At 38.0% G+C, this 24274-nt stretch overlaps 1 protein-coding gene across 1 annotated transcript in view; it reads right to left on the bottom strand.

The window, feature by feature from the left end:
- Positions 1–24274, bottom strand: part of LOC125245430 — a 1350402-nt gene that overhangs the window by 1067463 nt on the left and 258665 nt on the right. The window contains 1 exon segment of the mRNA XM_048156021.1: positions 19466–20003. Within this exon segment, the coding sequence (XP_048011978.1) occupies positions 19466–20003 (538 nt within the window).

The following is a 24274-nucleotide window of genomic DNA, read 5'->3' as shown; positions in this document are numbered from 1 at the left end:
CTTGGCTGTTTCGCGCCTATGAACCACGCGAGAGTTAGCTTCCGACCCTGCCTGTAAATCGTTTTTATTTGATTTTATTATAAATAAAGGTTTATTTGTTTCTAGTTATTTTATTTTGTTAGATATTTTCCCGCAACCCGCACACAATAATATCGTGCCGCCCGCATCCGCATTCACCCATCAAATACTGTCCCGCACCGCACTCGGTTGTGCTGGGTCCCGCGGTTCCCACGGTACTCCCGCGGGAGTGCAGGTCTCTAATCTGATGTATGCTTAATTTCTCAATAAGTGTGAGATTAATTGTGATTAATTGGGATTAAAATGTAATCTATTGACAGCCATAATTTTTGTTAAATCCACTATTGTATTATATATATATAATTGTTCTAAACACAGTATTTAGTTCAATTACATCAGAAGTAACTGTAATTAAATTACAGAAAAAATAGGAGTAATGGATGATTTGACATAGTTTTGGAGGAACCAGACAAATGAATCATTCAGATGATTCTTTCAAAACATAATTCTAATTCAGAATCAAGGTTCCGGCTCCAGCTCGTCTACAGAGAGAACCAATGCTGATTATTTTTACAACACCCTATGCTTCCTGATAGCAGGAGAAGTGACAAACCAAATGGTCACCCAAAGAAGAGAAAGATTCTTTGATCACCAGATCAAAGAAACAGAGAGACAATGCAGACCCTTTTGTTTCCTTACTTCACAGAAAAGCCAACAAAGACTGTTCTACAAATTTTAAATGGACTTATCAAACATCTTTTAACTACATACATTTTGCATTATGTGTTCACAAATAGTTATGCTTTAGAACACTCACAATTCATGTAAATGTGTTAATTCTTGACTGAATGACTGAAAGTATGCCTTATTTGGACTTGATTTTCTTTTCATCTTTCCTAAATTGTGGCTTGAGTGAAATCTGTTTAAAATGTATCATATTCCAGTTAATAGAAATTATGTTAAAATGGCACTCTGCTAAAGCAGAGACAGACCAGGATGTAACACCTATGTTTTATTGGGGGCAGAGGAAAGCCCTTTTGAAACAGGACAATATCTGATTGTCACACCTCAGAGGAGTTTTGGCCAAACAACTAGGTTTAAATAGTCAAACTGCAAGAGAAGACTAATTGTTTTTTTTTTTTATTCGAGTTCAAAAGAGAAAAGAACCAAGACAAGAACCAAGAACTATGGAGTAACAAGAAGAACAGACCAGCAGCTCATTCAAGCCATTCAATTTTCACTCACTTTTCTTTTCTTTGCTTTTACTTAATTTTCTTTTCCGCTGAAAGATTTACTGCAAAGTTCAACCAACGACTTTTGTATATTCTTTCATATTTAAAGACAACGCAAGCAAGTACCCCAGATGAGAACTGAACTGGTGCATTTAAATGAATGATTCATGGTTCGTTCAGGTCTTTGAAGTGCATTGCTAAGAATTATGTTCATCAGATCACACTCTCTCTTTTAAAACTCTTTCTCATTTCCTTACTGCAACGCGTATGAATGTGTGTGTGTGTATGTGCGTGTGTTTGTGTTAGAGTAGTTTATGTTAGAATAAATAAAATCTCTTGTAGATTTTTAAAAAGAAAGTGTCTTGTATTATGTGCTTCTATGATTTAATGTCTTAAACTGTCGATCTTAAGTTACCTGCTCTAATCAGTGTTTTCACGATTGTTGGATATTTATATCCGCTAGAAGAGCTTATTACGGCTCGAGCAAATGAACGCTGGACGAATCAGTTGCTCGGTTGTAAACTAACAACTCTTTATAATTCCCAAATAAATTATTTCATTTGAGCTAATTTTACTTCCTAGGGTGTGTTTGCCCTACAGTTTGGTGTAAGATTTTTGCCCATCTTTTGGAAAATGCAGTTTTAAAAGTTAAAAAACCCCCACTTTTACCAGTAAATGCTGCAGTGCTCCACTATTTGCTATGTGTTATTTGACTGACTGAAAGACGTCTTTTCACAAGTATTGATCAGTTGGATTTATATCTAAATCTTATGAAATAACAATTATAACAATAAAAGCTACTTTTTGTCAAAGTTTAGTATTTTTTGTAATAAAAATCAGTTTTATATATTGTTACATTACGATGAGACCCTACTTAGAAAATGGGGGGAAAAAATCCTCAAAATCAACATTTTTGAGAAACTTTTTTTCAAAATTTGAGAAACAAAAAAATAGCTAAACTTTGATTAAAAAAAATGTTATTGTCATAATTGTGATTTCATAATATTGACAATAACATTTTTTTATCACTATGCACCTACACTGGAGCCTCCGTGCAGCAGTCTATGCATCTGGTCTCTGCGCTCCCAAAACGTAATCAACATAAAGCTGTAAACATAGTAATCAAATTCCAGCCTCCACAAGTGTGCAGTCAGTCAGTAGCTGTGTCTCATTTCATTTAATTACGAAGGCTGCATCCTCAAGAGGACGAATCCTGTGAAGGATGCAGTATATGGAGTGTCCTTAGCCAAAATTAAACAAGACATCCTTCGTAGGACACACAGGCAGGAAAGGAAACAGGAAGTATATCGTTGCTATGCCAACACATTCACGGCAACCTCATTGCGCTCTCAGCAAATGAATGAAAATTATTAATGAATTTGTAATTTGAAAAGAGAATGTACTTGTTTTATTTTTTATTTTGGTTGCTTGAGGAGCTGGCTTATGTTCAACAGATATCTGTTACAGAGACAAAGGAGGAGGATATTAGGAAGAACAAAGTTTAAAAAAAAAAACAACAAGCATGAAACTGCTTGCATTTAAACATATATTCGCTTGTATGTACATTTGCCGGCACCACCATTTATTTTTTTTTTTTCAAATAAATGATGGTTGTTAACAGAGACACAAAGAATTATGGGCTATCTGCAGCAGTGAAGGATACACCTCATGCATCCTCTGAATTCCTATGAAAGAAGGACGCATTCCAAGGTCAGGTTCGGAGAGTCCTACTTACTGATACAGCCTCAATGACGTATGCAATCTTCGAATGCGACCTCCGGAGGATGCAACCTTCGAAATGAGACACAGCTTCTCTGTCAGTCACTTCCTTTTTCCTGGTGGCTTTATCTGGTCTCCCCATGTCAATTATTGCAATGAGACACAGGTGTTTATCATTTGCACTTGACCTACTTAAGCGCTGCTCATCTCCCGCTGCTTAACCACACCCCCCTTGCCACACACTTGCTCTTCTCCGATTGCTCCACACCAATCTTTTGACCCGAGGGAGGGATTCTAACAGACCAATCACAGCGCTTGCAGTCTGCGTAGAATTGACGTGTTGTACGTCGTAGTGTAGCCTACAGCGTACACGTGACGCAGAAATATAAATCGGCCTTAAGTCTTCAGGATTGCTTGAAAATTACAGGCAGGTGTATTTGATTAGGGATGAAAGACAGTGGTCCTCCAGTACCAAACCTGCCCATCCCTGATCCATAGGATAGGATAGGGTATAGAACATACATGTTGTTGCTTTTGATGCTTTAAATGTCTAAATTGTTTTATGTCTATTTTTGTCCTAGACCTAATGGAACTGAAAGAAGTGAGTCATGAACCTAATGAAAGGGAAGAAGAGAAAGAACATTATGATAAACATCATGATTTCATGATTGGAGAAAGATCAACTCAGGTTTCCTCACAAAAAGGAGTTCAAAAGACAGGAACTAAGAGTTTCACACACAAAAAACACCTTAAAGTCCATATGAGAATTCACACTGAAGAGAAACCTTTCACCTGCCAGCAATGTGGACAGATTTTCACACATAAAGAAAGCCTTAAAGTCCACATGAGAATTCACACTGGAGAGAAACCTTTCACCTGCCAACAATGTGGAAAGAGATTCACACATAAAGGAAGCCTTACAGCCCACATGAGAATCCACACTGGAGAAAAGCCTCATACCTGTCAAGAGTGTGGACAGAGTTTCTGTGACAAAGGAAACCTTAAAGCCCACATAAGAATTCACACTGGAGAAAAGCCTTATACCTGTCAACAGTGTGGAAAGAGTTTCAGTCGAAAAGGAAGCCTTATAGTCCACATGAGAACTCATACCGGAGAAAAGCCATATATCTGCCGACAATGTGGACAGAGTTTCAGTCAAAAGGGAAACCTTACAGTCCACATGACAATTCACTCTGGAGAGAAACCTTTCACCTGCAGTCTGTGCGGGACTGGCTTCACACGGGAACAAAGACTTGGGGAACACATGAATATTCACACTGAAGAGAAGTCATTTACATGTGATCAGTGTGGAAAGTGTTTCCTATTTAAAGGTAACCTTAAGGTCCACATGAGGATTCACTTGAAAGAGAACTGAACTGAACTTTTTGAAGTTTAAAAGCCTATCAGCTGAGTTCTGAACCAGCTGGAGATGAGAGAGGGAGGCCTGACTCACACCCAGATACAAAGAGTTACAATAATCCAAATGAGAAAGGCACAAAGGCACGAACAACCTTCACCAAATCATTGAAAGAGAGGACAGACATCAACTTGGCTATAGATCTAGATTTGATGATCAAATGTAAGCTCAGTCAAAAATAAAGATTTATCACAAAGGAAAGTTTTTCCCCAGGAAGCAATAACAGGTTGTTATTAGACTCCTTATCACATCCTCAGACAACAGACTTGTCTTCATTCAGTTGGAGAAAGTTGTTTGCCAACCAACACTTCACATCAGCCAAGCAGTTAAACAAAGATTTGAGAAGATAGCTCCCCATGTTTTACAGAGAAGTAAATTTGGGAATCATCAGCATACAGATGATAATTTATACTGTGCTTATCAAAAATTTTATCATTGACCGTATTAAAAGGACTGAGATCTAACAATATAAGAACAAGACTACCTGAAGCGTATTTTTGAATTATGATAATTCTTTGAAGTAATGTCAAAAAAAAAAAACTGTTTAACTAATTTAAGTACTTTTTGAAACTTTGTCAAACAATCTCTCAAATAAATCTCATATAAATCTTTATCTTTGAGCCATTTACAGTCAGCCCTCCTGCACTCTTGCCTAAGAGTATTGCTATTGCTGTTCAACCAGGGCTGAGTCTTGACTTGACTTTCTTCTTCCTAGTTTTCAAAAGGAGCCACAGAATTCAGAACAATGAAGAGTTAAACTTGAAAAATCAACTCCTCAGGTCCCATACCAGAACAAGGACTGAAAAACATCTAGTACCCACACACATATTTATAGCACACATATAACTTCAAACATTGAGTAAACCTCAGTAAATAGAAGTCTGCATTTAAATTTATTTTTAAAAAGCAAGGCCCCCACCCTGTCCAACTGACCTCGGGGAGCTAAAAAAGCTACAGTTCACACATTATTTGTCCGATTACCCACTAGTGGGCAAATGATCTGGTGACTCCCCCTGACCACTCCCAAGCCACGCCCCCATCCCACGAACCTATTATTTGTCCAATTACCCACTATAGTTGGCAAATGACCTGACGACCCTCTCTGACCACTCCCAAGCCACGCCCCATCCCTCAGACCCACTATATGTCCGATTACCCACTATAGTTGGCAAATGACCTGTTGCCCCATGTTGAACACTGCAGTTGCATTAGGATCACTTTATTGGGCCACTGGGATGATTGTTCACTAACCAGTTAAACCATTATCATTCAACAAGTTAAACTGTAGCTCCTGTCCTGATAAAAACTATTTTACTGCACTTGGCAGGCCAAATGCACCAAGTTTCGTCGCAAAATTCCACTGTCCACGAACCCATTAATCGGGCTACATTCAGTAACCTGGAATCGGGACAACTTAGTGTGGAAAACACAAAAACATCCCAGTCATCATTTATAACACCACTACTATACTTGGCACTAACTGGCATAGAAAAGGCAGTGTCTACGGACCCGTTATTTGGTGGCCACTACATAATTGGCAAGTGGGATGCTTTTGTTGTGTTGGCTCTAGCTCACAAACCCGAAGGCCCCCGACCTCAGGGTTAGGCTCGTTTGACAGGGGCCCCCGAGACCTTTTCATGAGCTCCGGGGGCCACTGAATTCCTTAAAGACCATAACTCTGGGACCCATAAAGCTACCCTAGCAGCACCAATCTCGTTCGAACCGTCTAATTCAGTTGTACACACGGTTCAAATTTCAGGACAATCTGCCACATCTGCGCATTCGATAGAGAACCCCGAGGCCTTCCGTTGACCTGAATTTCATGTTCATGTTTTCAAGTTGCTGAGATATAAGCAGAAAACACAAAGACATCCCACTTCCCAATTATGCAGTGGCTGCCAAATAATGGGTTCTTGGACACAGTTTTTATAGATGATGTTTCAGATTTTTTACGAAAGTTTTATGGATTAAAACTACCATGCTTGGTGCACTCGGTCGGATGCATTTTACTAATTTTCAAATCATTTGGGACCTTTGGTATGATCGGGAGCAGAAAACACAAAGACATCCCACTTCCCAATTATGTAGTGGCTGCCAAATAATAGGTTCCTGGACACAGTGTTTTCAGATGATATTTCCTATTTTATAGTTTTATGGATTAAAATCCTTTAACTGCACTAGATGCATTCCACTGACTTTCAAGTCATTTGGAACCTTCTGGTACGAATGGAAGTCGAAAAAACAAAGACATTCCAGATATCATTTATTTAGTGGCCGCCAAATGCACCGCTCTGCGGACACTACATATATATGCAATTTGTTTTGCAGCCAAAAAAAGACAAGAACACAATTAAAAGGACATTTTTTTTTTAAAATTTAAAACACACAATTATAACAAAAACTATTAGGATTATGATGATCAGTGGATTCCTACTCCATATCTGCACCAGCCTCTGCTCTTCCGTCACCGCAGTCGGTGAGGCCAGCACCTGAGGTGGTAAGGCTGCCACCTAAAGCAATTGAACGTTCGGCCAGGCGTCAGGTGGGGCCTCGGCCTGGGAGAAGTCGGAGACCAGGGGGATGGCCGGCTCTGAATCCCGCAAGATTTGAAGCTTCCCAATTATCACCAACCTCTCCAGTGATCTCAACGTCTTTGGCCGCAACGACTCCTTATAAAAATATATATATAAACAACATTTCAGTATTCTTTAAACAGACAACTATTTCATACATTAATGTAAAACAACTGGTCAAACACGATCCCGTCAGTTTTAAGACTGACTTACCGACATGCCCCAGTGGCCTCTTTCCAGGTGCCTCTCAGGGTATTTCACCAGCTTGCCGTAGAGTGGGCAAACCAAATTGGGCAGCCTCACTCTGCGGCAGCCAAGCTGGGCCAAGAGGCCTCTGCATTGGCCACTTCGTGGACCGTCCTAAGGTGTTTGCTGATGTTGACGATCCACGCGGGGCACATCGGGCACTTGACTGCTACATGAAAAGATGATTTTAATAGGAAAAAAATGGGAAAAAAAAGTTCAAACACAGTGTATGACGCAAAATGATTTATTACTGTGTAATAAACGATTCATAACACTTTGTGATGGCACAAGGAACTAGGATCACAGAATAGATCAACTTACCAGAGCGGTATCTTTTTGGCATGATCTGTAAAGAAGAATTTTATAACATTAATAAATTACTGTATGTGTGTAGTCTGTTTTAAAGGTCCCCTAGAACATGTTTTTAAAAGATGTAATATAAGTCTTAGATATCTCCTGAATGTGTCTGTGAAGTTTCAGCTCAAAATACCTCATAGATTTTTTTAAATTAATTTTAACTGCCTATTTTAGGGCATCATTAACAATGCACTGATTTACACTCGACGTCGCCCCCTTAAATCGCGTGTTCCCTGCCACACAAGCTCTCGACTATATTACAGCGCATTTACAAAGTTCACACAACTAATATAACCCTCAAATGGATCTTTACAAGATGTTCGTCATGCATGCTGCATGCATGCTTCGAATTATGTGAGTAAAGTATATATTTGGATGTTAACGTGTTATTTTGAATGAGTTTGAGGCTGTCCTCCATGGCTAACGGCTAATGCTACACTGTTGGAGAGATTTATAAAGAATGAAGTTGTGTTTATGAATTATACAGACTACAAGTGTTTAAAAATGAAAATAGCGACGGCTCTTGTCTCCGTGAATACAGTAATAAACGGTGTAACTTTAACCAACAGTAGCCCACATTAGCAACATGCTAACGAAACATTTAGAAAGACAATTTACAAATATCACTAAAAATATAATGATGTCATGGATCATGTCAGTTATTATTGCTCCATCTGCCATTTTTCGCTGTTGTTCTTGCTTGCTTACCTAGTCTGATGATTCATCTGTGCAGATCCAGACGTTACTGGCTGCCCTTGTGTAATGCATTGAACTGGCATTATGCAAATATTGGGGGCGGAGCCCCTGACTGTTACATAACAGTCAGTGTTATGTTGAGATCCGCGTGTTTTCCGGAAGTCTTTTAAACAAATGAGATTTATATAAGAAGGAGGAAACAATGGGGTTTGAGACTCACTTTGTCATTTCCATGTACTGAACTCTTGTTATTTAACTATGCCAAGATAAATTCATTTTTTCATTCGAGGGCACCTTTAATTCAATCAGAGTAGGGGTTGTTGTTTTTATTACAGTAAATTCTGAAAATATACCTAATTAATATCTTTGTCTTGTGAGTAATGTATGTATTGTGTTTGCCATACAAGGCGGCTGGAATAACAATCAAACAGTTCCAGGCCATCTTCCGCTGTCTGATGGTTCGGTGTGGTGTCTCACCTGGTGAGACAGGCAATGTGGCAGCACAAGATCACACTGTGTCCCTGTCTGCTGTGGAGATGTCCTCTGCTGAAACTGCTGAAGGGCACCCATCTCCATTCGCCAACATTTCAGCCCTTATGTGTGATCACAGTCGTCTCCCCACTCGGTTTGGTGGTCTGGTGGAAAATGCTCTGGTCTACATAGCAGGGTTTGTAGTCCAGCAGATTCTTTGAAAACTTAAAATCTTTTAATCTTTGTATATTAAGGTTGCTTTGTTCTTATTTTCTCTGTTCTGTAAAGTGTATGTGAGTACTGTGTAAAGCGCTACATAAATATGTATTATTTTTATTATTTTATAAAGTGCTGAGAGCTGCAGAGAGGGTGATTCGCCAGTCAGCAATACAAGCTCCTAAGGTGTCCACAGTCACACACATTGTGCGGGAGGAGATTGGGACAGAGGATGTTTTCCTTCTTGGGGAGCACATTGAGGAAACCCAGTTTGGCATTGACAACCATCAGTCTGATTTGTTGTCATTGGTTGTGTGCGTGTTTTAGAGATAAGGCTCCACCATGTTGCCAAACTCGCCTCTCTTGAACTACAGAAAGGGAGCACAAGAAAGAAGCTCTGCAAAACAGTCCTCTTTCAGGGGTTTTAGTGTGTGTGTGTGTGTGTGTGTGTGTGCGTGTGAGAGAGAGAGAGAGAGAGAGAGAGAGAGTGAGAAGAGTGTGTGTGAGTGAGAGTTAGAGAGAGAGAAGAGGGGTTTAACCAGGCCTGCAGCCTCCTCACCTTCTCATTCCCATGAACATCAGCAGGAACAGCACCCGGACAGCCAGAGCTACGCTGAAGCAGTCAGCCGATCACCGATCCACTCCAACACCAGCACAGTCGACAGCCAGCAGGCCTCATCTCCATCCAGAGACCTCAGAAACATCTAGCACACGCTGACTCTGCTGTGCTCTCACCTCATGGGTTAGTGACTCAGAAGAGGGAACGAAAAAAAAAGAAATGTACTATGTGTGTGTGAATGTGTAAGCATTATATTTCTTTATATATTTTTTTTAAAAGGGATTCTTAGAAACCTTATTTTATTTAATGTATTATTGGGGAGGGGGGGGAAAAAAGAAAAAATATATAATAAGAATGTTTTTTTATTTTACGTATTTTACTTAAATTCTCAATTTATTTTAAAATATATTCTTTGATGCATCATAATATTTAATATATTATTCTTGATATGTCAATTCAACAATATACTGATGTTTGTCTTGTTTTGAAATGACAAAAACAGTTGAACAATGGACTCGTATTCCTTAATAATCACATGTTGGAATAAGGTCCTCTCCATTTTCGGGGCAGAGACTCGGGGGGAATGCTGATATGGTACCGAATAAATCAATCAAATCTATAAAAAACTGACAATTTTACATTTGGTTAAAAATCCAAAAAGACACCGTCTCCACAGACCGTCACATATTCTTGTGTGCTACATATTTACCCCCGGCTGAATCTCCCTATTTCAATGAAGAAAAGTTCTCCATCCTGCAAGATGAGATCTGCCATTTCCAGACAAAAGGAAATGTGTTAATATGTAGCGATTTAAATGCTAGAACTGGAATTAAGCCAGACTTTGTCAACACACAGGGAGACAAATATATTACAAACTCCAGCCACCCTCTGCCCTCATACCACCTCAGAAATAATTATGACAAATTCACAAACAAAAGTGGAAAAAGCCTACTAGAGCTCTGGGTCTGTATATAATAAACGGTCGCATTCGGGGAGACTCTTTTGGCTGCTATACCTTTAATTAATTCTGGGCAACAGTACTGTAGATTATTTCATTACAGACATTGACCCAGTGCATTGCAGAGCATTCACAGTCGGTCCTCAAACACCTCTGTCAGACCACTGTAAAATTACATAATATCTAAAACAAACTCAAACTAATGAATCACACAGACAGCCCTCTCATTTACTAAAGCTGAAACAATCATACAAGTGGACAAAAAACAGCACAGAAAATTATCAAAGTGCAATAGAAAGTCAAATTATTATTGGACAAATTTATAATTAACACATATGCACAAAATAAAATAGGCATAAATCTGGCACTACATATTCCACCAATCAGCATCCATGTGCAATTTGAAAAAAATCATCAAGAATTAAACCAAAAAACACCAATGAAAAGTGGTTTGACATTGAGTGTAAAAGTATTAGAACAACAGTACGAAATCTTTCCGATCAAAAACACAGAGACCCAGACAATCAAGAACTCCGCCATCAATATCATGAAGCTCTTAAAGTCTACAAACAAACTCTAAGAGCAAAAAAGGAAGAGCATACAGAGCAATTATTTCAAGCAATGGAGGAGTCAATAAATACCAGTAACTTCGGGAACAATTGGAACAGACCACAACAGGAAGAATTGGCCCTTCAAAACGGGAACATATGGAGGACACACTTTGAAAATCTGTACAAAACAACATTGATGGAATATTAAATGAAATGATTAAATACACCAATGACAAATTTAAGACCGCAATAATCAAATTATTCAACATTTTTTTGAGTGTAGATTATTTCCCCGACACCTGGAATCAAGGCCTGATTACACCAATCCTTAAACAAGGAGACAAATTTGAGCCAAACAATTACAGAGGGATATGTGTCAATAGCAACCTGGGAAAAATATTCTGTTCAATTATTAATATGAGATTACAAAACTTTCTCAAAACCCACAAAATCCTGGATAAAAGTCAAATTGGATTTCTGCCCAAGCACAGAACATCTGACCATATTTACACCCTCCACACGATCATTAATAAACATGTATACCAAAACAAAACCAAAGTCTTTGCTTGCTTCGCTGACTTTAAAAAGGCTTTCGATTCAATCTGGCATGAAGGACTCTTCCTAAAACTACTGGAAAATGGGATTGGAGGAAAAACATTTGATTTGATCAGCACCATGTATAAAAACAATACATGTGCCGTAAAAAAAGGGAACAAACGAACAGAATTTTTCTCCCAACAACGAGGAGTCCGTCAAGGTTGCCCATTGAGCCCCACACTATTTAACATTTATATAAATGAATTAGCCAAAGCATTAAAAAATTCGACTGCCCCCGGCCCAACCCTGACTGAATCAGAAATTAAATGTCTCCTCTTTGCAGATGATTTAGTCATTCTTTCGAAAACAAAAGAGAGACTATATGCACACTATTCTATTTCTTGCCAGACACCTGGCAGCATCTGCTAACACAGCTGAGCCACAGATATCGTTTGAGCATTGGTAACGTTTATTGGTAGCATCTGACACGTTTCGGTGATTTAAATCTACTTTTAGTGAAATTTTGGCAAGCACACTCATAATAGAAGCGGTGCGGCACGCTTATTTTTTCCAGGCACGCCTATGCCACAGCGAGATGGAAACATCTCAACTTTTCAGAATGCCGCAAATGCACTGCAGGTCATGTGACAAGAACCAACCGATGAGCTTCGGCCTTTCCTTACCGACACCGAAAGCTCAGCTGATCATAGCTGTACAGGGCGGGTTTTTGTTTCTCATCTCCATGAATATATCTAGTAGTAGAGCTAATTCAAGCACTAGAAATCAATTATTCATTTGCTGAAACTTCCTCATTGTGGAGAAGGCAGTTCATGGTTGCATAGCAATGACAGATGCCACGGGAGTGAAAGCGCTTTGGAAAAAAGGAGAAAGCGGCACAGCCGCTTATGTGACACGATATGTGAATGGCCCCTTACAACAGCAACTTTTTCTTTGAATATATCAGACAGGTAGCATTTCCATTAAACTCCACAAAAAATACTGCAAATTCCCATCTTTCTTGAAACTGACTGTGTTCCTCATCCATTTTCCTTTTTGGTTTGGAAAAAAACATTTCATTCGCACAGCCAAACAACAAATAAACTATGAAAGCCCAGCTCTCATCAAATCTGCCTGTGCGCTTAATTTTATATTATATATATATATATATATATATATATATAATCATGTTATTCTTCTGAATATGGAATATTATAGAGAATAATAATTTAGCAGGCCAGATTATGTTTTATTTTTGAGATCAGTTGTGGGCCGGGTGGAGGGGGATGGCAGGCTGCAAATGGCCCGCAGGCCGGCAGTTTGAGACCACTGCCTTAAACAGTTTCCTTCTTTAGATGCAGACAATTGTAGATAATTGTATCTTTAGATGCAGAAAAGGCCTTTGATAGGGTAGAATGGTCATTTCTCTTCTCTGCACTTAGTCACTTTGGTTTTAAATCATATATCATCAGCTAGATTAAAACACCCTATAATACACCAACAGCATCGGTCATAACTAGTGGTATTATATCAAATCAATTTGATTTAATAAGAGGTACCAGACAAGGCTGCCCCCTATCACTGCAACTCTGCACTTTTCATTCAACTCTTGGTAGCTGCAATACAACAATTACATAACATATATGGAATCCAATCAAAACATCACCATCATAAAATAAGTTTGTATGCGGACAACATTCTTTTATATATCACAAACCCATCTTTATCACTTCTGTCAGTTCATAATCTGTTAAGCCATTTTGGTAAAGGATCAGGATATTGTTGAATTTAACTGGAATGCTGAGCTAGGGAAAGGGCAATAGTAAATGAAGAGTTTCGTTGCAAAACGAGATATATCCATTTTGAGAAATGTTGGTTATTTGACATTATTATTTAAGACATCAACAGTCAAGTTCATTCACAATTTTTTGTACATTAAACTATTACTTGAGCTCAGTGAAGGCCAGGGACACAATATTCTTCAAATCCAGGATATTTTTTATTTAATTTTATGTCCATAAATAGTTCATAAATAAGTCAAAAACCATGCCAAAATGCAACATATTTATCTTAACATTGTCAAACATCTTAAATTGGTTAAAAAAACAATACATCATAAATATACGGAATAGTATATACAAAGATTGATTAATAATAATAAGATTCTGAGTTAGTTTTGGCCAGAACATACACAACATAACATTTTTTTTTTTTTTTTTTTGCAAAATGCTATATATCCATCTTAGGCTATATTCTACTACTGTAATACCATTAAGAAAAGCTAGTGAATCAATGTTTTGTTTGTGTGTGTGTGTGTATTTTCTTGAGTGTCACATGGGCTTCAGATGCCAGTGTGTGCCTTTTAGTCTACTCTTTAAGCCTACTACAAAATGTATTTTTTCACAAAACGCGATATCCGCCAGCCCAGCCCAAAGTGCGATATAACGGTTAGGATATAGAACGTTCAGGATGTTGCGCGAGCTCAGGATGTCACGCGAGGAGAGAGTCACCGCCGGTGAAGTGCTCCGAGTTTGCTCAGTGATTTAACAATAATATCAAAACAAAAAAACATATTTTTAAAAAGAGGATTCAATAGGCTAACTAAAAAACGTTTACCATTTTATTGTTTATACTGTAGGCGAGCTGTCAGTCACGTAGGCTACGTCACTGATCAACAGCTGTCTGTCAGTCAGAGAATCAAAGCTTCAGAGTCAAGCTAACGTTATGGATTTCGATGACGGATTGGAGCCGGTCATTCCAGCTGCTGTTGGGAGAAAGAGGAAGGCATCTATAGAAAATCATCAAAGGGAGAAGACCAAACGGGCAAGGCATTCAGGGGAGGGAAAACATCCAAAGATTAATTGTGGTCATCGAGTAATGTTGGTCTGTGTCATGCTGACAAACTGTCAGATGAAGATGTAGCCTTCAACTTCACAAAAAAGTATAAAAACGCTAAATGAAAAAATGGCCTTCACTGAGCTCAAGTAATAGTTTAATGTACAAAAAATTGTGAATGAACTTGACTGTTGATGTCTTAAATAATAATGTCAAATAACCAACATTTCTCAAAATGGATATATCTCGTTTTGCAACGAAACTCTTTATATGTTTTTTTTGTTTTGATATTATCGTTAAATCACTGAGCAAACTCGGAGCACTTCACCGGCGGTGATTCTCTCCTCGCGTGACATCCTGAGCTCGCGCAGCATCCTGAACGTTCTATAGCCTAACCGTTATATCGCACTTTGTAAAGAAACTAGGCTGGCGGATATCGCGTTTTGTGAAAAAATACATTTTGTAGTAGGCTTAAAATGTACATTTTTAAATCTTATTAATGGCAGCAATTCACACATAGATTAAGGTGCATCTGAACAGTGATTTCCAATAATAAAATCCAAATGTCAAAAAATGGCGTTTATCGCGTTTTGCAACCGAACTCTTCAAGTAATCCTTTTGTTTGTTGTTTTGACTAGTCCCTCTTCTGAAGATTGTTTGCTTACATTTTTTCTTGACCATTTTCCTGCCTTGATTCACATTTCTGGGGCAGAGGACTGAAGGAAATCCTGAAGTTTTTCAGTTTACGTTTCTCCTTTTTGGTTTAATTTATTCCTGTTACAGTGTCCAAACCCTAGATTGGGAGAACTTGTAACAATTTAACAGCACATAAACCATTTGAAACTGTTGTTTACAATGAATGTTAACATTTATGCTAAATTAATAGACTTCCCTGTTATTTATGTTCTCCATTTGATACATTTTATTTATGAATTTGCACTCTTTTAGACTCCAATTTGTTTTTTTTTAATGCAAGTGAAATTCCAGAAATTCCAGTATTGAAAACAAGTGTTATCCAGTTGGTTTAGTTCAGTGCTGTTGTTATAATAGTCAAAAACAGAAATAAAACAATAAATAGGGAGATCTTTCCAGCAGGGTGTGTCACATGTTAAAGATCTAATTACTTTATTGCAATGAATGTTATCATAAAATCATACCATGTTTCAGTTATAGTTAATTCAGAGTTATTAAGCAGCAGTGGTTGATGAAGATGACTGTCATTAATGTTTGTTTTTCTGTTATTGATATTAAATCCATGTCAAATTATGAGAAATAACAGATTGTGTTTCAGTAGAGCAGTTTTATGGTCTTATCTCATATATCCTGGCTCAAATAATCAGTTTCTAACAGCAAACACTTAGATTGAAGTAAGATGATCTGCTGATGATCCTGTTACGCTGATGATGCTATATTTCTCTATAGTATCATCAGTATCATCATTCTCTATTAACACTCTATATTTCTTCGCGTCCTGACGAAACTTACCAATTCACAAAAGTTCCTACAACTAAATTCATAAAAAGCAGAGATTCTAATTTTTGGACCAAAAAACATCTTCACGTAATAACCTTACAATACTGTCTAACACTTGATGGCTGTCGTCAGTTAGGAACCTGGCTTTGCTCTTTGATACCAAACTTTCATTTGAAGGCCATGTTTCTAGCATCTGTAAAGCCACATTCTTCCATCTTAAAAATATATCTAAACTACGACATATGCTCTCAATGAAAAATGCAGAACAGTTAAATCATGCTTTCATGACCTCAAGGCTAGATTACTGTAACGCTTTACTGGGTGGTTGTTCTGCTCGCCTGATAAACTACATGCCCGTACAAAATACCTCCTTTTCGCGTGAGGCCAATACGGAAGTGGATTAAACTGCAATTCAACGACTGGCCACTAGGGACAGGCTCCAAAAGAGGGCAAAATCTCATCGAGTCCCATGTTAAAGTGCCTAACTTTACAGCAGAAATAAACATGTTTACAAGTTGGTACAAATTGTGGTTTTGGTCTATACTGATCATTTTGCCCTTCATGACAACTCTGAGGGGGGTGAATTTTTTCATCCCCATTTTTTCATTTGAACTCATCCGTTTAAATTATATTAAGCCATAAAGTTCTGCATAATTAAGGGCGTAGTCACTTGAGTGACAGGTGATTGCCGCTGCTGTCTGTGAGCCGTCACTTTACCTCAGCTAATTCCAGCCGCTGAATTTGGCATCTCTGCCGTGTTTGTGCTTTTTTCGGGATTAATTTATACAATTATAAAATAATATGGTTTGCTGTGTTAATGGTTGAGACAGATGTGCACGAATGTGGAAGGAAATGATCGTCTTGGCATTGGCTAAAAGTTTTGTTTGTGAGATTTACTATGACTATGGCTGGAGAATATCCCTCTCAAGACACCTTAAAGTCCGACAGCACTGCTTGGATATTATAACTAAAACTGCTGCATTTTGGAGGTGGGCTCATGACGTGCGGTGACGACATGACAACCAGTGCCACAGTTCCTCAACAGACCGTCCATACCGGCATTATGAATACGATCCTCATCTAGATGGAACTGGATTAAATACTTTAAATGTTGCGATCCTATCGGACTTATGATAGCTACCTGAATCATAACAAAGCACTGTTCGCCAGAGGAGAACTGGCCCCCCGACTAAGCCTGGTTTCTCGTGCATATAGTTTGCAATCATAAAACACAACTCTGTCTCATTTTGTTAAATGTCAGTTTTAATAATCAATAATAGCCATTATAAAAATCTAGCAAAAGGAACATTTACATTTACAGGTATAAGAAGCTACAATGAACATTAAAGCAAACAGTTCAGTCAAACGTTCAAAGTCAGCGCTCTAATAGACTACAACAGTAAAGTTAAATAGCCTAAATATATAAAGTTATGACACTTTACTTTACCCTCAACCAAAACGATTTTCCAGGGAAAAAATATAGATTAATGAGACCAAAGATTGTCTGTTACAAAAGATGAATTATATCTCATGTTTAACCACTACAGAGTCATCAGAGTCAGCAGCAAACATCAGAAGGACTAGCCGAGGTAAGGTTGCTCTCGGCAGTGTACATGAACGCTGAACGCGGTGTACACAGTAAAGTCCTATATAAATGCCTCATTCATTCATTAGTTATCCATTTTTTAATATGCGTTCTTGTCTGTTCTTGTAAAACGTCATCAGCTGCTGTCCGAGTACTGATCCAATTCAAAGTTCACATCTAGCCAAGTACAGTTCAAATCCCCGAATGGGTTCTGTGGTATATTTTTCCTTACACACCTGACTTAGTTAAACCAGGTGTCAAACACCACCCATAAATCTATATATTTATACTCTACTAAGCTTACTTCAATCCCTGTTCGAGTCGGCTGACGTCTCGGCCTATTTTGGGGCACTATCACCTGATACTAAGCTCTTTAGTGCTCCTCACCTCCACTAAACACTATCACTATAGTATAGAAAAAGATCTCTAGTGCTTAGGTTTGCTTCAGCCTAAAAACCCGACAGACTCCAGACTATGCCTCAGAATATGCTTTATTCACGGCTGGGAGAGTTCTCATCAATCCAGAGAATCTCTCTCCGAACAAAGGAATACAACAGGTTTTATAGGATTTCAGGTACACTCCACAGTCAGTATGGCATGATCTATTACTCATTATCATCAGTCTTAATACAAATGGTTTAGATTTAAGAAAAACATCTCAGTTCCTCTGTCCCACATAAATTTAGATTAGAACAACTGAATCACAAGATCATCAAAAAATGTCTCAGGGTTAATAGTTCAGATTACTCAATAGGTTAAAACAATTCCTCAAAGACTATTTTTTTATCCCCAGAAGGATGCTGTCTAGCCAGCACAGCAGAATGTTTCTGAATCACAACACTCAGTCCTAGTGACTGTTTCTCTATTTCAAAGTTAGATTATTATTATTAGGCCTGTAAAAGAAAGAAATGTTAGTTCATTATTAATTAGTTAAAAAATTCAATCACAGTTCTTGATCCGACTTTTATGGAGGATGCATCGAGAGGGTACTTGTGACAGCCAGGTATCCCAGAATGCCTCTCACATCAACCAGCAACAGTTAAACTAGATGTCAAGACCTAATAACATGGGGGACATTGGGGGGGTATTTTTCCCAAAGTGAGCCGTCAGCTCCAGTCCACTACAATCAGGAGTGGTTAAGGCCCGGATATACATAATTTCCCACGTTCTGCTCCATCTCGCGCACAATTGAGTGTGCAAGCCTTTCAAAGATAATTCTTTGCCCGTGAGTGCGGATAGACAGTGCGCCATCAAGCCCCGGGTATACTTCACTTTCCGCACCTGGACGTGTCTCGTGTGCAGTCGTGTCCGTGCATCTTTCAAAGTATACTAAACCACGGATGCACGTGGATCACCGAGTTCGACACATGCACAATAAAACAATTTCTATACTATTACCAGACATCATGTCATCAATGGGACATTTGCTGCCTGAACACTGTTTATTCCTTCACAATGGGGTATAGCGTATGGGCACGCAGGGCTGTTAAATTTTTGTTATTATTATGCTACTTTTATTATTAAATTAATATCCCAATTCATTTCACTGACGCCCTGCGAGCATAATAAAAGATTAGTTAGATGGCAAACTCCTCATTTAAAAAAACAACTTGTTTAACCTTATAACACTCTATCGTCCCGCTAGCGGACCACTGGGTCGTTAAAGGGTTAAACTTGTTTGCTTAAAATTTTTGTGAATAATTTGCAGATGCAGGTACAAAAAGACGTTTTGTAACTGCAAAATATAAATAAATAGAACTTGTTGCCCATGGTGCCAACTATAGCTGGAGAGGAGAGATTTGGCTGTGGCTAACTTTTTTGTTCAGCACAAAAAAATGAACTACTTCATTTCAGACTGTGGTGATGTGGTTTCTCCACTGCATGGATCTTCATGTGTATCTTCAGGTGACTTTTAAAAGAGAAACTCTTTCCACACTGATCACGTGTGCAGCTTCTCTCTGCTGTGGATCCTCTCATGTGTTTTCAGATGTGATGATTGATTGAATCTCTTGTCACAGTGTGAACACTTGTAAGGTTTTTCTCCAGTGTGGATCCTCTCGTGTGTTTTCAGATTTACTGACTTATTGAATCTCTTGTCACAGTGTGAACACTTGTAAGGTTTTTCTCCAGTGTGAATTCTCTGGTGCAGTTTTAAATTGTTCGCTGTAGTAAAAGTCTTCTCACACTCAAAGCACATGTACTCTCTCACACCAGTGTGTGTTTTCTCATGTTTTTGTAAACTACACAGTTGTGAAAAACTCTTTCCACACACAGAACATGAATGTGGCTTCTCCTTTGTATGAACTCTCAGGTGTCTCTTCAGGGCTGATGACCCTAGAAATGTTTTGTCACATTGATCACATGTGAACGGCTTCTCTCCAGTGTGAACTTTCATGTGTTCCTTAAGACTTCCTTTTTGTGTGAAACTCTTCCCACACTGATCACATGTGAACGGCTTCTCTCCTGTATGAACTCTCATGTGATCCTTAAGATGTCCTCTTTGTGTGAAACTCTTCCCACACTGATCACATGTGAACGGCTTCTCTCCTGTATGAACTCTCATGTGAACCTCAAGACTATGTTTGGTTGAGAAACTCTTTCCACACTGAGTGCAGGTTGTAGATTTCTTGGCTCTTCTTTTCTTTAAAAATGTATTTTTAGTCTTTAAGCGACTCAAAGGTTTTTCTCCAGGTTTGTCAAGATGTTCCTCCTCCACTTCACTCAGTTCTTCTCTCTCCTCCTTCACTTCCATCAGCTCTGAAATGAAAGAAAAAAAGTCATTTCATTTTCAATAAATCAAAATAAAGAGAGAAATATGAAGTTAAAGGTCATAAAATTGAGACTTGTTGTGATAGACAACTGCTACAAAACATTACGATCATTTTGAAGCATTTGCATAAATTAGTTGCATATGTCCCTGAAACTTTAACATTAATCTTCCAATCGTAAAGGACCAGCTGTCGTTCCAGCGACAGAATCCAGTGGTCTGGTGAAGGTATAATGTGTGTACGTCTTTTCAGCGCTCCTGTGAAGCTCACTTAATTTTAGAATTTAGTCTCAATTTTACTTTAGCTGCTCATTTAATCTGACTCCAATTTCAAATGTTTTTACATCAAGATTTACTGAATTCAGACAATCAGCACTGAATTGGATGTCTTCTGGCTACAGAATTTCCCAAATAGCTGCTCTGCCATAGCCTGACGTGTCATACTCAATTCTAGTTCGAATATGAGTCTGATACTGCTCCATTGGGCTTTGATTATGGGGGCGTATTTCAACCGATCCAGGAAAGACCTCAATTGGATAGACCTACAACCAATCAGAGCTACAGAGTAAGTGACGCGACGCATCACTTAGTGTTGCGCGACGATAGTTGTCAACAGAACTCAACTGCACACATGCTGGAACTAGAAGATGAGCGTACAATCTTTGCCGGTGTTGTAAAAAGAATTTAAGTATACACGGAGTACTTGCCAATTAATGCGCTGTCAATATCTTCTATAACGGACGCGTTTGCGGAATCTACACATCTCAGTTCTTCAACAACAGCCATCGTTGTTGTAAACTAACCCAAGCGCTCTGTGATGACGTGGCTGATTACGTTTCTGGTAATAATCTGTCAATCATCGCCCTGACAATGTGATTGGTCCGAACAGTTTCTGTTCGGGCATAATTACTCCTCTACGGATCGAGTCCAGACCGAACTCCCCGACCTCAAAATGTTGTGGGCGGGACTAAGTTCGGCTGGCATCCAGGCTAGCTCTGCCACCTTCCCTTAAATAATTCTTAATAATTTATAAATAATATTAAGAAAATAAAGAAAACATTGCTCTGAAATATTTTCAGTAATATATCTGATCAATGACAAAATTATCTAATGTGATATTAACAGCCATATTGTCACAGATCCCGTGTTTCCCTGGACTCCATATCCCATGATCCTCCTGTTCTCCTCACCTGCACTCACTTCCCTCGTCATTTCCTCATCATCACGGATCACCTGCACCTGGACTCTATTGTTAGCACTCCTATATAATGCACTCACTCCCTTCACTCCTCGTCCGTTCTCTGTTGTATTACATGTGTATGTTGGTGTTCCTGCCCGTGTTTATTGAAGTAAAGAGTTTATGTTTGTGGAAATCCGTACCTGCCTCATCTCTCTACCAGCAACCGTAACACATATTTTGACATCAATTTTTAGGTTGATATTTAATTTTCCTTAAAACTGTGTAATTATTAAGGGCTGTTCACAGTAGACTTCTCCTTCCACTGACTTCCTTTCATGAACATGTGAATGTAAGACACTGGAAACACAAGATCAAGTGAAGTTTGCAGTAAAGTGGAGTAGATTGAATATTTTAAAATTTTGGAGTGATTATTATTCGTTATTTATGTTTTTAAAAAATATATCACGTAATATCTCGCAGTGCAGTGCAGATATCTCCATTGCCGTGTCTGTAGAAAGTTCTCATGCTCAAAGTCTAGACTGACTGCATCTTTAAATGTGTTATTATCAGTGTCCTACATGATTCACTCAACCCTGTTACTTCTGACATGATTTTCCTTCTTTCAAAACCAGAGGATTTCTTAAAACTGTGACGCCCAGGAAGTGACATCATCTGGGCTCTTTCTACAGCATGATGGGAGGACAAGACAATAATCTCAATCCATTGTCTCAGTTTTTACACAAATGAATGACTGCATTCATCAACCCTGTTACCAAAGTTACTGTAAGAAGAGATTTTGCTCAAGTTACACTCACAACCCTGTCAGCCATTCTGGAAAGATCATTTACTTCATACATTTTTTGTTTACAGTTTATTCCTAAAAATAACAGTGTTGAAAACTATTGAAAATGCCTAAATTCTGGAAACACTTCCGCAAATTGTGAACCAGATATGAAATAAATGTAAAATAAATATTTAGTTTCATCTGATGTTGACAATCAGTATGAAGGTTTCTCAAACTTCCCTTTACTGAGCTTCTGCTAGAAAAGAACATTTACTGTTTCTCTAAATATGCAGAAGTGCTTGAATCTTTCTAACATGAATGTTGTTCAGCATCATGAATGAATGAAGAATAAACACCAACCTCTTTGTTCTTCAGTATCTTCAGTGTGTTTCATTCTGCAGGGTTCTGGACCACTCGTGTTCTTTGCAGTTTTCAGCTCTTCCTGATGCTTCAGTGCTCGTCTGATGGGAATATACCAGCATTTATTGATGAACTGCAGTGGGAGGAGCTTCTGATGATGTGACTGCTAGGGAGGAGCTTCATTAAGTGAATTGCAGTGGGCGGGGCTTTGTTGACTGAATTGCAGATTGGTTGGAGGAGATGATCTGCCCAAATCAAAAATAAATCAGTTACTGTGTTTGTTTTTATAGGGTTAAAGTCCAGACATCAAACTGTAGTGTCTGCATCAAATGAAATGAACAAAAGTGATTTTACATAGAAAATTCACTAAATGAAATGTGTCTGTTTAATGCTTCAAATTACTTTTGTTAAAACAAAATGTTTTAATGTACATCATTTAGTGTAACAGATATATTTAATGCAAAAAGAAAACAGTTATTTTGACCTGTTCTTAATAAGATATATAAAAGAGTAAGAGATCATACTAAATTTCATTATATTTTAAATTATTAAAAAACTTCTTGCTGACAAATGAGTGAAAGCTAATGGTTTGAAGGAAAGTGGCAAAGAATAAAGATTTAAAATGACAATTAAAGAGTATTTTGGGCTTCACTGTGATCCTTCAATACAGTGTTTGAATGTTGTCAAATGATTCTTGTTCTAAATATGCCTGAAATATGCTTTTTTTCTTTTGTGCTATATTAACTATATTAACTTTTGTATTTCACCCATAAACTAAGCACATTAAGAATAAGTCTATCGTAAAGCAACTGATGCTAATTCTAACTTTATTCTGTTTCTCCATTAAAATATTGACAGATATCTAGAAAAGTCGTAAAGAACTGTAAGAAAAACAGTTAAAAGCACAAAGACAAAAATAATTGTTCATATTTGAGGTCCACAAATCCCCTCAGTCTGTTGACAGCAATGAAATAAGCTTTTAGTGTCAATTTACAGCAGATCTGAAGACATCAGCATAATAAATGAGGTGAAAACAGGAACTATTGACATGAAATAAAGAGTGTTTTCAGCAGTTTCTCTGTTCATATTGATGATCCTCAGACTATCAACACTCATTCAACAAGACATTCAGATCATTAGCAGATCATCTCACTTTATTCTGCTGTTAGAAACTGATTATTGGAGTCAGGAAGGATAAATGAGAAAAGACTATAAACTGCTTTAATGAAAGACAATACTGTTATTTCTCACAATATGACACCAATAATACAAAAACAAACACTAATGACACTCATCTTCATCAACTACTGCTAAATAACTATGAAACATTGTATGATTTTACGATTACATTCATTATAATAATTTGAGAAGTAATTCTGAACAAAGCTCATATCAATCTGCAGATTATACAACATAAATATTACAAAACACACACAAATGTCATATATATTGTCAGTCGCTGTGTCTTTTAATCTTTCAGCTTTAACCCTGTGATTATTCAGGTAGGGTCAGGATAGTCAGATCTGCCTCAATCATAAAGTTGTCACCCGCCTCAGCTGAAGGGAATGGAATGATGGAGAAGACTCTCTTGAGCTTCTGTTCTGAGGCTCAGTTTAAGGAAAGTCTCAAACAATAAAACACTTTTTTATTGGTCATGACGATACAAAGCAGATAAAACTTAAATCCGCTTAAGCTAAAAAGCTCTATAATCTTCACTTAATGCAGTTCATCTGAGGAAACCTT

The sequence above is a fragment of the Megalobrama amblycephala genome, linkage group LG1, assembly GCF_018812025.1.
Source record: "Megalobrama amblycephala isolate DHTTF-2021 linkage group LG1, ASM1881202v1, whole genome shotgun sequence".
In the NCBI taxonomy this organism is placed as follows: domain Eukaryota; kingdom Metazoa; phylum Chordata; class Actinopteri; order Cypriniformes; family Xenocyprididae; genus Megalobrama; species Megalobrama amblycephala.
Note: the sequence above shows the minus strand (reverse complement) of the source record. Positions and strands in the feature narration are given on the sequence as shown.